The sequence below is a fragment of the Strongylocentrotus purpuratus genome, unplaced genomic scaffold, assembly GCF_000002235.5.
Source record: "Strongylocentrotus purpuratus isolate Spur 01 unplaced genomic scaffold, Spur_5.0 spur5_scaffold_7, whole genome shotgun sequence".
Taxonomy (NCBI): domain Eukaryota; kingdom Metazoa; phylum Echinodermata; class Echinoidea; order Camarodonta; family Strongylocentrotidae; genus Strongylocentrotus; species Strongylocentrotus purpuratus.
Genome location: NW_022145613.1, coordinates 2,685,629 through 2,702,876, shown reverse-complemented (window position 1 = coordinate 2,702,876; position 17,248 = coordinate 2,685,629). Strand labels below are relative to the sequence as shown.

Genomic DNA, 17,248 nt, shown 5'->3' with positions numbered 1-17,248 from the left:
ATGTGACTGAAAAAAGATCACCGACTTCCAACAGTTTCCATTGGTGTACTTAGGTTAGGTATTTCATCATAGTTGTACTGATGGAATTATATTTGAAAGTTTTCATCAAATTATCGGCCAGGCACACATCATTTTTGTAAGAAAATAATAGACCCTTTATTTAATGAATCTCTCTATCTAGTATTTTTGTGTTTGAAACATGTTTGTCAAAGTGATTATGATTAACTGATGTTTGCAATCAATATTTTGATATTCTATTTTAGTTGCCTGCGAGGGCTATACTTGCCAGAACGAAGGAGTATGCCAAGTGGACATAATAGGAGATCCATATTGCGAGTAAGTAGAATCATCTTATCCTAATTTTGCCTAATGATGACTGCATACTTAGTTGAGAATCACCCCCCCCCCCCACATCCTCTACAATACATAATCAAAAGCACTTTAATATCACCTTATTGTGACTTTTTATATTCATTTTTTTTCTCCAGAATGCTCTGAATTACAAATTGTACAAAAGCTGAAAGTACAAAACTCACTGGGAAATTTGAGGCCATTTCTGTTGCAGTATGTTGTGCCATTCGTGAATAAGAACAATTTAATACAAATGTATAATTGTCACTAAATTTTCAATGCAGAGTGTACAAAGTGGAAATTTCTTTTTTTATTCTTTTATGTACATGTTGTGAGGAAGTTGCAAAGTAAAATCAGTAATTTTATGACTTTGTGATAGATTCCCCCATTTTGTTGAAAACACATGAAAAATCTGTCTAGCCAGCGCCTTAATAGGAAGATAATTTAATATATTTTGTGTTGGTGAAACTGCAAACATTCAGATGCCTATTATTCCTGTAGGGGTGCATTTAATCTCACTATTTTTTATTTCACTATTTGACATTTAGATGCCCCGCACAGTACACAGGGACGTTTTGTGAAATTCCAGTTTCCTGTGAGGAGTTGGATTGCCAAAACAACAGCACTTGCGAAGTTGACAGCAATGGAGTTGCCTCCTGCACGTGAGTTGATATAATGCAAAAATGATTTACTAGTGTACAAGTTGTTTTTTTTTTTTTTTTTTGTAGCATTGCTTAAATTTTGTACATACAGACCCAGCCTTTCTTTGGTAATTAAGTATTGTGGAAATTGTTATGTCTATTGACATATATTATTAAAATCAATAGATATGCTAGTACATGTAATAATGAGTTCAGTCACATGATTTAGTGACCTCAAACAGCATAAACAGAAATAGGTTCAGCTATTTTTAAGTTTCTTATTTTTGTATCTATGCCTCATTTTCAGAAGATATTTTGGAACCTTGTTTGATGTTCTTGACTGCTCAGTTCATGATTAAATTAAAGTTCCAACCTAGCCAAATATTATCATATTGCTTATAATATTTTGTTTAAATGTTTTTTCTTCTTGATAGTTGCTTGGATGGGTATGAAGGAGTCAGGTGCCAGCTAGAATCAACTCCTGGTCTCTCAACCGGCGTCATTGTCGGTATCGTTTTAGGAGTTGTTGGTTTCGTTCTCCTCGTCATCGTTCTCTGCTTCTGCTGCATCATCGTCTTTGCTGCTCGTCGTCGACGGCAACGCAAGCGAGAGCTCTTGGAGGGAGCAGAGAACTGGGGTTACGGAGGGCGTCGTTATGCCCCTGCAGTCGCCGTCCCCGCCCAATCATCGGCGCCATCACGTGGCGCAGTGGTGCGCAACGACCCGGCAGAGTTTGCCAGCGAGTCCTCGGACAACTTCTACTACTACCAGAACACCAGAGCTCGACCGTTGGGTGGTGCAGCGCGTCCCTCTGCTCCTCCTGCTAGGCCAATGTTTAACTTGGAGGATGATGACGATGATGACACCATTGATAGTAGATTCTCAGGCATCATTAGAAACATGTGGAATATGGTGAGCAATTGCAGTTAATTTAACCCGAATTCTGTTTTTGATGATCTCCATTCTTGTGTATTTTCCATTTGCAGCCAACATCAAATTCTGTAGAATTGTGCAGGAAGTATGCATATGTCACGTATGTCCTATCTGTGAAATTTAAGCATCAGCAGTGTCCAAGTATTCAAATTATGTGAGGAAACCCGTTTACTTTCAGGACTTCACTGTCAGATACTATTGAGTGACTGACTGACTGACAAGGGTCTGAAATTCAGACTATTTACTAAAAGAATTGCAATCCCTAAAGTCGATTCTACAACTAATGGTAGTTATTTTTCCACATAAAGATATTTTCAAACCCTTTCGTTTTGAGGGAAGTTCTAAACTAGTATCTTTCAAATGCTGATGGAATTTAACCTTTTCATTTCGTGGGCCTGCAAATGGGACTATAGTACCTCTAAAATAAATTTCATCTATGTAAAACGGTCTCAAGATAAAGGAGGAGGTGTACTCATTACCTTTACTTGTTCCTCACTGTCCCTCTTTTGAAATATCTGTAATGATAATAATGTTTGATGGTGATTATGATGAAACTATGAAAAACGTGTGTGTTAATGAAAGCACTCCCAAAATTGTTGCCTTTTTACTGTAACACACATTACATTGATATCTTACATCCTCTTTATCGCACCTCCCAGCATGCCGATCAGCGACCAGAAGCGTCTTTCGACCCCAGAGAACTTCCTTCCACAAGTAACTTCATGGCTGGTGGTATACCCCGTGCTTCTGTACAACCAAGGAATCTCTATCCTGAATACCACAATGCAGGCTTTGAGAGACCATATGTTGCTGATGGTACAGAGAGCAATGCATATTCCGTAAGTACAGATTATCTACTTCACTTATAGACATGCCTGTGCATGTTTACAATGCATGATAAATTAATTTAAGAGGAGAAGGAAAGAATGCCACCAAAATAATGACTTTCAGGGACATGCCTGTAAAATTGAAATGCTTTTGATTATGCTGTAGTGGTATAATTGCACTGTAGGACCCAAGAGACCAGAGTCATTTGTTAGCCCTGTGATCGATGCCTTTCTTCTGTTCATGATATCATGGGATTTAGACTGGTTAAAAACAAAATTGGAATTGATCACCCAATGGACTCTTTAAATAGTTTTCTGTCTTGGCTCGTGGTAAGCTGTCTACATATATGCACATTTTTATATCTAGAACCATCTGGGCTGTCAGTTCTAGATGAATTATGTTCCTAATAGGATCATCAGGCCACTATGGAACCCCCAAAGCTGTTAACTTTTGTTTTTGAGGGAGCAGACAACAGCATCACCAAGCTTGTTTTGTAAAATCACATGGAGATGTGTCTTTTTGGTCATGAAATCTTTAGTAATAGCACCTCTCTTCAAACTGTGCCATTTGACATTGCAAACACACTCCCTTATAATAATTCAAACCTTTCAATGTTTTCATTACAGGAGGAGACTGAAGAATTCAAAACGTACCGTGGAAAAGGTAGAGACAAGTCTCGAGGCCCTATGGATCCCTACAATTATTTCTAAACAAGCCATGCTCTCTGACTGCGTGGCCATCTGGCTGAATCAGCCGAAGTCTTCCACAAATACTTTATTTATATTATTTTTATATGATGTTAAAATGAAATGTAATACCAAAGTATTACCATACAAACTATAAACAAAATTTTCCTTTGCCAAGGACATTTTCTGCTTTAGGGGTATTATTAGACTCCAAATGTTTTGAACCAAGTAGAAATCGTCATGGGAATTAGCATTACAAGGAAGATTAATGTTGGCTTGTAGGTTGTTATTTATCTTTTATGGTGCCACAAGATTAGTGTTTTATTGTATCTGTTACGACCAGGGTCAATGAGTGAGCATATGCTTTATTGAGTCTCTACATGTTAAATGTGGTTTCATTTTTTTTAAATACTATTATACAGAAAGTGTCAGCAAGTTCTATCAGTACTTTTTATGTGTCATTGTTATTGTCATGGTGAATAACTGCTGCTATGATAGCTGTTTTGAAGACTGCATTAGTTTAATTTCCTTTGTATATTTCAACTGTAATAGTAAAACAGTTAACAGTAACAAAAAAAAAAAAAAACAAAACAAAAAATTATTATTTTTTTGTAATTGTATGATGCAGAGGTATTTGTATTGCAATGTGCAAATGAACATGTAAAGAATTAATTTGAAATTGATGTCATATATCACCTAATGGTCTAAATCATATAACTTTGAATATAAACCTCCCTCAAACAGTTTTATTGTAGTTTTTAAATTACCCTTCTTCACCCCTCCCCGTCTCTCTCTCTCTCTCTCTCTCTCTCTCTCTCTCTCTCTTGAAGTATGCATAGATCTCTTCAAATTTGTGAATTAAAAAAAAATGTAAGCATTTAGTAGGCTATAACCCCTCCCTACCTGCCAAGGAACTTGCTTAGTCTAATAATGTACTTGTCTCCTGTTTGTTCTAAATGTTAACTCCCTTCACTTTTCCTATGGATTTCCTTGATGCAGTCACTTAAAAAATAATATCTTCGCCTGAATTATTGCTATTAGGCCTATCTTGAATCCACTACATTTTGAAGTAGCTTGTGTAGTATATGAGTAAATGTGTAAATGTGTATATGAATATTAAGGGTGTGTGTATGTGTGTGTGTATATATATATACATATATGTAGGTTTTATTTTTGTTTACAGGGTATTCCTGTGCTGTCAATATTTCATTCATATTAAAACATAATATATGCAGATGTTTTTAGAGAGATTAACAAGATTTTACATCCTTAAATTTGTCATCTTTGGCTTCCGTACTCGATTACAAAATGTCTTCCTTCATCTTTGTTCTTATGATATGTATGCATCGTGAATGCAATATGAATGTAGCAAGAGAAGCCAATATACTTCTTTTTTAAATTTAATATACAATGCTTTTATGTAATATACCAAATGATACTCCATGTGTGTGATTATAACAAAGAAGCATAATGTTCATTAAATCATCAAACTAAAGATATATAGTCATGTTAAAAATGGTCACGACCCTCTTGCAAGTTCTTGAATTTTCTGCTAGACTATTTTAATTCATTTTCGAGTAAAAAAAGAATTTTACTACAAATTTGTCATATGTAATAAAAGAATGTATTTGTATATGATTAGTAGCAAGGCTCAAATATGCCTTGTCCACTTTTAACAAGTTATTTATAGATGATAGGGATTTTATTTGGTCTTTTTAAATATCTTGTATTATATGCCAACGTGTCTCTTAATTAAGCATGTGAATTTAATAGTCTAGAGATGTGAAAATGGAGATTTAGGAACTGTCTGTTGTACAATTTACCTTTTCTGTGACACTATAATTCTGGTACCAAATTTATGATTTGATGATATCTGGTTTATGTTAATAACTATATCCACCTTGATAGAGAATGTTGTATTATGCAAATCAATTATAATGCCTTGAATGTGAATAACCCAAAAAACGGCCTAAAAATGGTATTGAAATACAATTAAAAGGAAAGTTTAATGATATGACTGGGATATGCAAACAAAATTACTGTGTTATGCCCCCTTGACAGTGGAATATACTTCATTACCCTTACATGGCGGTTGTGCCATTTTTTTTATTTTTTTTATTTTTTTTTTTGGGGGGGGGGGGGGAGGAGGATGAGGAGGGGAGGCGGGTATACCACTAGAAACCCAGTACCTTCACAGTCTTGGATGATTTGAGAGGTTGTGCATTACCATCATTAGCTTCAAGCCTAGATACGTTCCTTGCTTGAAGATACACTGTTCTAATATTCAACAAGGTAGTGGGATTCTTTAGGTATCTGAATTCTAAAAAAAATACTTCCAATACCCATGGATATGCAAATTATAGACAATGATGATACACACTCTACATAGATCAACATTGCTACTTGGATGGTATAGTTGATACTTTTCTCTTATATATGAGAAATTTTTATTTAATCTCTTTGGGGCATATATTTATATATATATATCAAAAATTGTTTGCTGCTTTTGCAAATGTTGATATCATTTTCATTATTCTTGTTATTATTATTATTTTCATTGTTGATGTTTTTGTTATTGTTATTGATATTATTTATTATATTATTGTTAACAATGTTATCACCACTTTTTCTTCAGTGATAAAAATGATGCATGTAATTATATACAAATCTAATGTAGCTATAGTTTTTTAGTATTATATCAATTTGAATGAATAATAATAGACTTCTGCTTCATTGAAAAAAATTCTTTTTGTAATGGTATTGTACCTTCATAATTCCATAGATATGCTTTCAGTTGCTTTGGCAACATATATTTTTCATGTTCTGGTCAAAGTCATTTTTTTATACTTAATTGTTATACATAATATACATTGGTCTGATTGCGTGGAAGAGCGGCAATACAATGTTATTTTACCTTTTCCATTAATCTGTCAACTCTCTTTGCACAGACCAGTAGTATTTTGACCCATTTTTTATTTTTACATCAAGATATTTTTTTATTGCTATGTAGTAATCTACCCTACTAATACCTCATTGATTTTATATGAAATTAAGTCGGATTTATCAATAAAATAACGTGGGATTAAATCTGTGTGTTTCTTATGAATATTTGGTCTCCTGCAGATGGTATAATTTTAATATGCAGGATGTAAATCATTTTGTGAATGTGATAGCCTGAATGTCCATCATAACAGAACTTTCCTGCATATATAGTACTGGAGTACTGTTTATCAATTATCAATCTGGAGAGGAGGGAGGGAGAGAGAGAAGGGGTGGGGAAGAGGGATCGAGGGAAAGAGAGGGAGAGAGGGATGACTTGTGTGTGTGTGTGGGTGTGTGTGTGTGTGTGTGTGAGAGAGAGAGAGAGAGAGAGGGGGTGGGGGAGGGAGGGAAGGAGAGAGAGAGAGAGAGGGTTGTGTGTGTGAGAGAGAGAGTGCGTGTGCGCGTGTGTGTGAGAGTAAGAGCAAAACAGAGAAAATGGACACGGGGAAAGAGAGAATGCATGCATTTTTAATATAAAAAGGGACAAATGTACACAATATACAAGTGTTGCTACTTAATCGCGCTCCCCCTCCCCCTCCCCCTCCCTCCTCCATTGACTATGCTTTGACCCAGCTTCTTACGATTGCTTGCCATAATCTTGACATATTATAGCAATGGCAAATATATTTGAATATAATCCATATGTTCAGACGGGGCTGTTCTATTCGGCGTAAGTTTGGCCCTGCAGCTATACATATTCTATAAATAAATGACTTAAATCAAAATCACTAGTTGTTCATACGCTCTTACTCGGACCCAGGGGCGGCGATTTCTTTAACCGGAGGGGGGGGGGGCGAAATGCGCGGGGACGAGGGCGCTTGGTGAACGAGAGGGGCAAAGGTGTCGGAAGTGACTATCCCCTCACAGGTTTTTGAAGTTTTGTTGTATTAACAATTACATTCCTTAGCAAAATTATAGTATAAAAACAAGCAATATATTTTTTCACACTTCACTTTTACTGTGGCGGTAATTAATGTGCATTCCGAAGGGTTGTAAATGCTTAGTAGGTCAATTTTAATAAGTAGGGAGTTTGGGTATGGATGGGATTTCAGAATGTGAGTGTAACATTAAAGTGCTGAAAATTAGTCATGTAATGAAGGACCTTAATTGACGTAATGTTTTTAGAAAGATGTACGCCATTTCCCTTTAGGCGACAGTATATGTATAACCAGACACGAACTTAGGGGACTCCTTAAAGGACTCAAGCGGAATATTAATTTTTGAGGCACTGATCTATTTCTATAACTCTTAATATTGTAGAATTTGCTTACGTAATATACCAACGGAATACAGACGTTCTACAATATTTACTTGTACATTTTGAAGGATATTGTGCGAGAGATCAGCGAAGCGACCAAGCGAGAAAAAAAATTGCATTTGTATTAGTCTAAACGCTCTTTAGTCAGTATTTGCTATACATTTTTGTTTGCTCTTTTTCAAAATCGATCGTCCCCCCTAAAAAACTACAGGGGAACGTGTCCCCCCTCCCCCGCCCCCGGATCACCGCCCCTGCTTTACTGCATGGTGTAGGTAGGCATAGTCGTAGCGCGTGCATGATGTCGTCCATTGACGAGAGGTGGAAGGGGCTGGAACAATGGGGGGGGGGAGCCAGGGGTAAGAGGACACTTTTTTTTGGGGGGGGGGGTCACCAAAAAATCGCAACGACTCAGCCGGCCGCTGAATAACCGGGGGGGGGGGGGGTGGGGTAAGAGGACACTTTTTTAAGGGGGGTTTATACACTTAAAAATACCAAAGGGGGGTTTAACCCCCCCCCCCCCCCCCCCCCCCCCTCTGCGTACGCGCCTGGCTGTAAAGATGCCAGGCAGAGGTTAAACAACTGTGCCAGCCTGAGGTGAAAATACGCCAGATGTAAAAATGTCAGAGGTAAATTAACTCTAATTCGAACCACGCTCTAACACGTAACCCTATGGAGCTCCGTGTCTTTAACACGGCAGCGTCCGCATCGATAGTCTTAAACAAAATTTCGACCAAAAACCCTCAAATTTGATATTTAAGAAATTCAGACGTCACCCTAATAAGCAGAGAAGAGCGCCACCAATAATTCAAGCAACAGTTAACAGTTGACAACAGCGCCAATTAACAGGAGTGCATTTTCAACGAGCGATTATAAAACCTTCAATTCTTGATGTCTAGTCTGTACGGAATATTCTTTCGACGCGTTTTATTTAAGAAGATAATCCTACATTGAGAGCAGCTACGCAATTGAACCAGGTAAGGGAATTGAAGATATACTGATAAGCATAATAATTCCAAGAAGTTGTTAATGACTAATATGAACAGATGAATGTATATAATCAACGTAAATCTTCATGCCTCACTGGAAAAGCTGCGTATGTATATTTAACATTTGAACACCATTGGTATCACATTTTGATATCTAAGTTCATATTCTTTACAGGAGAGCATTTTCGTGATCTATTCCAAACCAAACATCCTGTATTGATTAATAGATATCCCTCTTCAATTCTCATGTCCATGATATAAAACTCCATTGCACTGAGTAGAGTAGCAAATGTATATGCACACTATGTGCGCTAAATCACTGTGCACTGGAGTTTGCATGCATTTTTGCGTCTTTGTATTGAAAGTGACTCCATTATATAGAAGAGGTGTACACATGCAGGCTCTAGCAGTGATTGCTTTTATATTTGTATTACGTAACCAAATGGGCTGTAAGGATTCGTTTAGAAAGGCTGTGCTGCACAAAGATTCAATCAGTTTAATTTGGGCCATTACAAGTAGTGGGTTATTGATGTAGACAAATGCTCATGTACCTATTACAGCTCATTTTATGTATGTTATTATCAAAGAAAAAACGATGTCAGTCAATCACTCAAAAGTTTCTGACAGTGAATTAGTATATAGAAGGTAAACGGGTTTCCTTGCATAATTTGAATACTAGGACACTACTACTGTTTATATTTTTACAGATAGGACATACATGGCATATTCATAATTCCTGCAAAGTTCTACAGCATTTGATGTTGGCTGCTAAAGGGACATAGTGTCTTTAAATATTTAAACACTTCTTTGAGTTTGACCGACAAGTTTCTTCTTCTCTTTCTTCTTCATTATCTTCTTCTTCTTCATTATCTTCTTCTCCCCCTCTTCTTTTCCCCCTCTTCTTTTCATTTTTTTCTTTTGAAGAACAAACTTCTACATTAGGGAGCAAAGCAACGACTTAATTTAATGACTTTGAACTATTAAAAAAACACTATTAGTTAAAAATGTATCACTTATTGGGGAAGAAAGAGTACGAGAGTCTGAAGAAAAATTGTGCGAGGGAGCTTTAGGAAAATGATCTGTCGAATTTTAAACCCCCACAAGACATATTTTAATCCAATTTATCCCGCGTATTATGGGCACATAATAATCCATAACCTAGCTTGCACCCTCTTTTTCTCTCGTTTCTATTCCACTACGGCTTTTGCGGTCGGGGACACGTGTCCCGTGACCCCACCCTCGGCTTGAAATCTCATATTAATGTTCTCGTATAAAAGTTGAAAGTACCCCTTTTCGGGGTTTGCCCCCACTAAATAACAAAATAAACCAAAACAACAAGAACGATGATAAAGGAAGCAAGATAGTACGGACCTTCACACACGGACCCACACGCACTGACCCACTCGCACTATCATGTACATGAATGCATATCGAATGTAGATCTCCTTATGTCCTCCCTTTTACCTCTCATATCTTATCTCTTTGTCGTCTCCTGTACTATCTATCCATTCTTTGTGTGTGTATGCCTTTATCATTATGTCCTCCCTCCCTCTCTCTCTTGAAAACCTCACCCCTCTCTTCTTATTTCTCCTCATCTTTCTATAAATCCGTCTCTCCGTCACTCTTTGTACCGTTCCGATCCGCGATTTCTGTCTTCAAGTTGGATATCTACAGTAAAGAACTACATCATTCATTACTTTCTAAGTTTGTCATTTCTTATGTATGTGAAATATTAGTTTGAACCGATTCATGCTTCTTTAGAATGCCACGTAATAAGGCTTATCTCTAAAAGTATTCAACAAAGGCCCTAATAATTCAACCTGTCCACCTTTCATTCTTGAGGTACGAAAAACATAAAATAAATCAAATTTACATGGGGTATGAACAGGCGCGCCGGAAGCAGTTTGGGATGGGGGGGGGGGGGCGAACATTCCAGGGGGCTCACCTTTTTCAAGGTGAAATATTAACGATCAGGTAGAGTGAAGCATAAATTGGCGTGGGGTCCAGGGGCGGAGCCCCCGGAAGCTCAAGGGTTTTAGGCGTTACATAACAGTCAGATAAGCATAATTTATTAAGATACTATTTGTGACACTGGCAGGTCTATCATTGCCAGGAGTTCCAGGGTGTTGAGCCCCTTGAAGCTCAGGGGTTTTAGGCATTTAATAACGGTCAGATGAGCATCCAGGGGCCCGGCTTAGGGCCCTTGGTGGGGTCCAGAGGGTAGAGCCCCCGGAAGCCAAACGGTTTTATGTATTTAATTAATCTCAGATGGACATCCAGGGGGCAGAGCCCCCGGAAGCCGAACGGATTTAGATATTTAATTACGGTCAGATGAGCATCCAGGGGGCGGAGCCCCCAGCTAAGCTTAGGGGTATTACGCATTTAAGTACGGTCAGATGAGCATATTTTGATACCTCACTTCTTTCTCTCTTTCATTTTCTCTTTAACATACTTTTTCAAAAAAGTGTGGGGCCCAAGCCCCTGACACAAAGGCTGCTAAAAAAGCATATGTTTTGCTTGACTGTAAATTTTGTAATTGGTAATTTTCCAACAAACGCATACAAAAGAATATTTTACAGGCAAAACAAATCACTGGTATCGAATTAGAAATAAACCACGTTTGAATTTTATTTTGGGGGAACTGCCCTCCCCTCCATCAGTACGCCAGTGTTCAGGGGCTCGTGTCTTCTCACCCCCATCCTCCCACAATATTTCCTCGATATGCGCCTATCGTTATTATTAAATCATCCATTGAAAATATAGAGGCATGCGGAATGTTTAGGAAATTAAATAAGTTTTTTCTTTCCTTTTCTTTGAATGGAATTCAACTTTTATGTAATTCCATTCAGGTGTTATTAATTTTTATTTTATTTTTGGTCAAAAAATACAAACCATTTTTATTCCTTTACTGCTGATTTTTTATGGGGGAGGGGGCGGTTTTTTTTTTTTTTTTGGGGGGGGATGCGTTTTGCCACCATTTTTTTCGATTGGGGGCTACCCCCCCCCCCTCCCCCCCCCCCCCCCCCCCCCCGCTTCCGGCGCCTATGGGTATGAGTAATTAAAGAGAAGGTTGAGTACTGGGAAGAGGTACAAAATAATTTGTGAGCGTTATCATTGTTATTATGCAAGGGTGGAAGAACATCAGATTAAACATGTTCCCTGAAAAGCATGGCTCTTCAAATGCCTTCATATTCTAAATATGAAATGAAACATCGTAAAAATCGGGGGGTAGGATTTTTTCGCCATGTGCTCGTGTAGTCCCATATACATCATTCTGTGTACAGTGCTTGTAACTTTGCAAAAATTTGGCCAAATTTCTTATCATTTTGATGATTCCAGAACCTTGCAATACACACGAATACTTATATACTAGATGATCAATCTTTTCTGATAGATTCCATACCGTTTCTTTCACAATGAATTCACATGACCAGAACTCAACTTTATCTTTAAGTTGTTAACCGTCTCTTCGCTTTGTCTTTCTGTCCGTCTGTGTGTCTCCCCTCACTCTCCTTTAATATATTATTTCTTCTATCTGCAGCCCAGTCTCTCAGAATGGACAGAGTCGAGGTAGACGCATAGCTGAAAGACGTTACATTTCTACATTTTTGAATCCTTCTGTTTCGACAATGGCCCGAACTTTATTAGGAAGATCAGAGGTCGTAGTGGCGGCAACCACCGCTCTCCTGATGCTAGGATTTTTCACAGCGTACCAGACATCTGTTGACTCTACACGGGAACTGCGTTACACGATGGCATCTGGTGCTAATTCTACAAAGTGCTCTTGTGAACATGATGTAGAAACTGCCATTCGTGCTCTTAAGCAGCATTTGTCGGTCAGTGCTGTCTCTACAGCCCCTATCAGGATCAAATCACCTGTAACCAGTAGCCTCATGTACCTTCAACCTGGACAGGAACGCGTGTGTAAGGATGGCCAAATTGACCATGGATGCTACTGCAAGAAAGCCACCAATGTCTATCCACCCGAAAACATACTTTTAAGCCAAGATATTCGGTGGGCACGAGGATGCAAGAAACGCAGACCCGATGCGATCATTCCAGGAACCATGAAGAGCGGTACTACGGCTCTAAAGGCCTACCTTGAAATCCACCCGGCTATCACTTTCCCAGATAGGGAATTAAAATTTGCAAACCATCACAAGTTAGAAGAATTTGATGAATACAATAAAGTCATGCCTTATTCTACCCCAGATCAGATCGCAATAGAGAAAACCGCGGGATATTTCAACAGGATACCAATCGTAGAGAGACTTCGAGAGGCTTTGCCTGATATCAAATTTATCATAATCATGCGCGAACCGATACAGCGTGCAGTGTCAAACTATATGCACATGCTCGTTGTTAACGCAACAACGGGTATGTTACCCGTTAAAGAATATTCTTCTACTCCACAATATGAGATCAAATCTACCTTTCGTGAGTCGGTCCTTTTTCCAAATGGTAGTCTCAAAACGGCTAATCGTCTCCTCGATACAAGTCGATATGTTCGATACCTAAAACAGTGGTACCGCATATATCCTAGACATCAAATCCTTGTCTTGGACGGGGAGGAGTTTACACAGGATCCCCTCCCAAGTCTCCAAAGAGTCGAGGAATTTCTGGGAATTGATCGCTACTTTGACGATGATAAATTTTTCTTCAACGAGACGAAAGGGTTCATCTGCCTTCGAGATCCTTTTGAGATGTGTATGACAGGTAACAAGGGGAGGCCGCACGAAGAGGTCAGTGATGACTTAATGGAAAAGCTGAGGGATCACTTTAGACCCTTTAATCGGAAACTTGTCAAGGTTCTTGAGCGAGAACTTAGCTGGACGAATTCTTACTAAATAACACAATTACAATTTGGAACATTTGGAACTATTGGAAAGTTGTAGGGTTTCAGAAAAGACTAAAAAGTACAATATGTGTTTCACCTTGTAAACCATTATTAGTATCTTATTATTTTGCTATAACTCGCCTTTCGCTTTGTGTGAGCGATATAAGGTATTAAAGCCCGTCTGTACTAGTTTGACCAGGAGTAAGTGGCAGGTGGTTATCTCATCAAATCAGCTCTCACCTAACATATGAAAAAAGTGGATCATGGGGGACCAACATGCATTGTTTGCTATATAGAGAGAGCAAGTAGCTACAAGTAGTGCAGTCTCACTGTAACAGGACACAATGGCGGATTTAAAACAAAAGAAGAAGCTGGTGCACATCTGTGCACATAATACATGCGCACTAAAAGATGATGTAATAGTGTATTTTGAAGAGGTTGTTTGTCATAGCTAAATCCATTCTTATTTCATGGGTTTTTGAAGCCGTCTATACTAAAAGTAGCGAATTTACCCCCCCCCCTAACAAAAACGCCTAAAGTAGTTAAAATATATCAGTTATTTGTTTTGCATTTTCGTGTTTTTTTTTAATTGAAATTTGCCTAAAAGAAAAATGATTTAAATTAGCCAATCTGTTTGAAGGTGGTAACACTACATTTACACATACATGTAAATAGAACACACAAAATGACTACCCCCTAAAGAACTGCTCATAATTTCATAACCCTTAAATGTATCACAATGTCATCTTACCACAATATTGATACAGTTGTGTTATGTACATTTTGTGTGAATATTCATCACTGCAGGGGCGTACGCAGGGGGGGGGGGGTTTGGGGGTTCAAACTAAAAAAAAAAAACCCCCCCCCCCCCCTTTAGGTTTTTTTTTTTTTTTTTTTTTTTTTAAATAAAAAAAAAAAAAAATTATGCCCAAAAAAAAATTATGCCCACGTCTAACGTAAAGTGACCTTACCCCCCCCCAACAAAAAAAAAAAGTCAAATTTTCAAATTTCGAGACCAGAAAAAAAAAAAGTCTCCGCTTACCCCCCCCCCCCCCTCCCCCCCCCCCTCCCCCCCCCCTCCCCCCCCCCTCCCCCCCCCCCCCCCACTGAGCGACTTTTCGGTTGGCTGAGTCTTTGCGATTTTTTTTTGGACTACCAAAAAAAAAAAAAAGTCTCCGCTTAAAGAGAGAGAGAGAGGGAGAGAGAGAGAGAGAGAGAGTGGAAGAGAAGGACAATAAGAAAAAAAAAGAGTGGGAGAGCTATGGAGAGAGAGAGAGAGAGAGAGAGCAAGAGAGACAAGTAAGATACTGAATTCAAAACTCGCAAATGAATACCCCTTCAATAAAAAGTTGTTAATCAATCATTTCTGTCAAAAAAATAGACCACAAAGATTAATCGACATTTCGCGGATATTAATTTATTTCACAAAAATATGATATTTACAATCAAGATCATGGTCAATTGTAACAAATAATACTACAAATTATTGAACCGTCCATAGGGAAAACATTATATATATAAAACATCACAGACATTTATGTCTTTAAAACTAAAATTACGGATATGTTTAAAGTCAGGCAGGCTAAATGATAAGAGTGAATTTAAAATAAACGGGAAAAACTTAGCTAGGTAATGGAAATTAAATATTTAGACATTGTTTTTGTTTTTATAGGTTTTTATTCATTTATCTCATGAAGAAAATTGTACATAATTCATAACATTGTATACAAACTAACAAAATAATTTTCACATAGGTCTAAATAAATTTGCAAATGAACTTTTACATTTACAAACAAGGTTACAACTAAAGTTACACATTTACAGATGAAAAATGTTCACACAAACAAAATTATATTTCAACATTTAAAAAAGAAAAATCGCAAATAAAGTTGTACTATTTTCTCTACCAGTTTGCTTATAAATCTCGAATTATTTCTTTTCCACAATATTTTTTTTTCCTCTTAAATTTCCTTCGGAGACAAAATATATATATATAAATATATGTATATATATATATATATATATATATATATATATATAAAGAGAAAGAGCTAAAAAAAAAAACACCTACTACCCCCGCCCCACACAACATTTAAACCCATAACAAGTACAACAGTATACAAAACACACTCCAACATAGAACGAACAAACAGACAAAAGAAAAAGAAAAAAGAAGAAAAAATAAAGCAAAGGCAGAGAAGAGAGGAGGGTCTGGAAGTTGTATATTGAGAAAATTAAAAACAGAACACATTCATTCTAAACTTTCCTAGGCTTCCCATTTCCTTAAATGAATTGAAAGGGTGTCTCTTTCCAATGAAAGTTTTTTCTCTTCATTTCTATGTTCCAATAATCTATATTCTATTTCTTTTGCTTTTGGAGGGTTTTCCTTCTCTCTACTGTGGAAAATCATAAATTTAATCAAAATCAAAATGTGGTTCAATAATTGCTCTGTTTTTAAAGTAGTGTCATCTATTCCTATATGAATTTCTTTCAAGGATAATTTCTACAGAATTGGTAAATTAAGTCTATCTGCACATTTCCCCCAGACTTCCTTTATTTTATTACATTCAAAGAATACATGTTAATAAGTTTCTTCAAATTTTTTGCAAAATGAGCACAACCCATTTTCATGGAACCCGAATCTATGTAAATGATGATTTGTATATAAAATATTATGCAACAGTTTGAACTGAAATTCTCGCAGTTTACTACTTAAGGTACACATCATTGGTTGAACAAATGTCTTTTCTACTTCTTTTCTTGAAATATTATAAAGTGACATTAAATTGCCGCCTGCCGAGTTTGTTTCTACATTCTTTTTAATTTGACTCTTATATACCATTTTTGCAGTTAAATCTTCAAATCTAAACATTTTTTTTGAAAAAATAAATTCTAAACTAAAGCCAGTGTGAATCGACTTTCTTAAAGGTTGAACATTTTGTTTTCATTCATAAGGGGCTACTTTATAAATTTTGTTTACTTTATCAATTTCCACTCTGCTCAAACCTAACATTATAAAATGAGCTTCAGGTTTCAATTCTCAATTTTCATCACAAATGTGATGAAGTCGATATATATTTTTTAAAAACAAAGTTTCCTCAAATAAGGTTTGACCTTCTAGTTGAATAAAATAATTATTATACAATATTTAATTCCCTCTGTATCTCTCTTCTGTTTTAACTTATTCTTTCATATCTATCCATGCTCTCAGAAGATTCTGATAAAAGGAAGGTAACATGAGTTTCACTGTATCTCTCCAATTATTGCAATAAAATATTAAATTACCTCCTATCGATCTCATTAAATATTTAAAGTATTGTTTCCATTTGATATCTTGAGTTCCTGTTACAAGCCTTTTTATCCACATTATTCTTTGTGCTTTTACAAACAACCTAAAATTCATCATTTTGAGCCCACCCTGCTGATAGTCTAAAATCATTGTACTTCTTTTAATTTTATCTTTACCTCTCCACAAGAAATCAAAACATATTACTTTCATTTCTTTGGATACCCACTCTGGAACTGGCATTAGTGATGTTACATATGTCAATTTAGAATATTCATATACTTTGATCAATTGAATTTTACCCATTAAAGTTAAGTCACGCTGTTTCCACCACGTCAGTAGTTTTTTTAATTTGCTCAATATTTCCTTATAATTAATTTTTCCTTGATATCTACATGTA

The 17,248-nt window shown here is 36.8% G+C and overlaps 2 protein-coding genes across 13 annotated transcripts in view; both read left to right on the top strand.

Annotated features, from left to right (window-relative positions):
• Positions 1–6,526, top strand: part of LOC577184 — a 71,209-nt gene extending 64,683 nt beyond the window's left edge. For all 12 annotated transcript variants that reach the window (XM_011673277.2, XM_030974390.1, XM_011673272.2 and 9 more), the window contains 5 exons: positions 264–336; positions 900–1,013; positions 1,427–1,904; positions 2,585–2,764; positions 3,380–6,526. In XM_011673277.2, the coding sequence (XP_011671579.2) occupies positions 264–336; positions 900–1,013; positions 1,427–1,904; positions 2,585–2,764; positions 3,380–3,463 (929 nt within the window). In that variant the 3' untranslated portion in view covers positions 3,464–6,526. The remainder of the gene's footprint in view (positions 1–263; positions 337–899; positions 1,014–1,426; positions 1,905–2,584; positions 2,765–3,379) is intronic.
• Positions 6,527–8,447: 1,921 nt separating this feature from the next.
• LOC753465 (heparan sulfate glucosamine 3-O-sulfotransferase 1) lies at positions 8,448–14,174 on the top strand. The gene is made up of 2 exons (XM_030973998.1): positions 8,448–8,713; positions 12,267–14,174. The coding sequence occupies exon 2, from the start codon at positions 12,355–12,357 to the stop codon at positions 13,570–13,572; it is 1,218 nt and encodes a 405-aa protein (XP_030829858.1). The 5' UTR covers positions 8,448–8,713; positions 12,267–12,354; the 3' UTR covers positions 13,573–14,174.
• Positions 14,175–17,248: the final 3,074 nt, after the last annotated feature.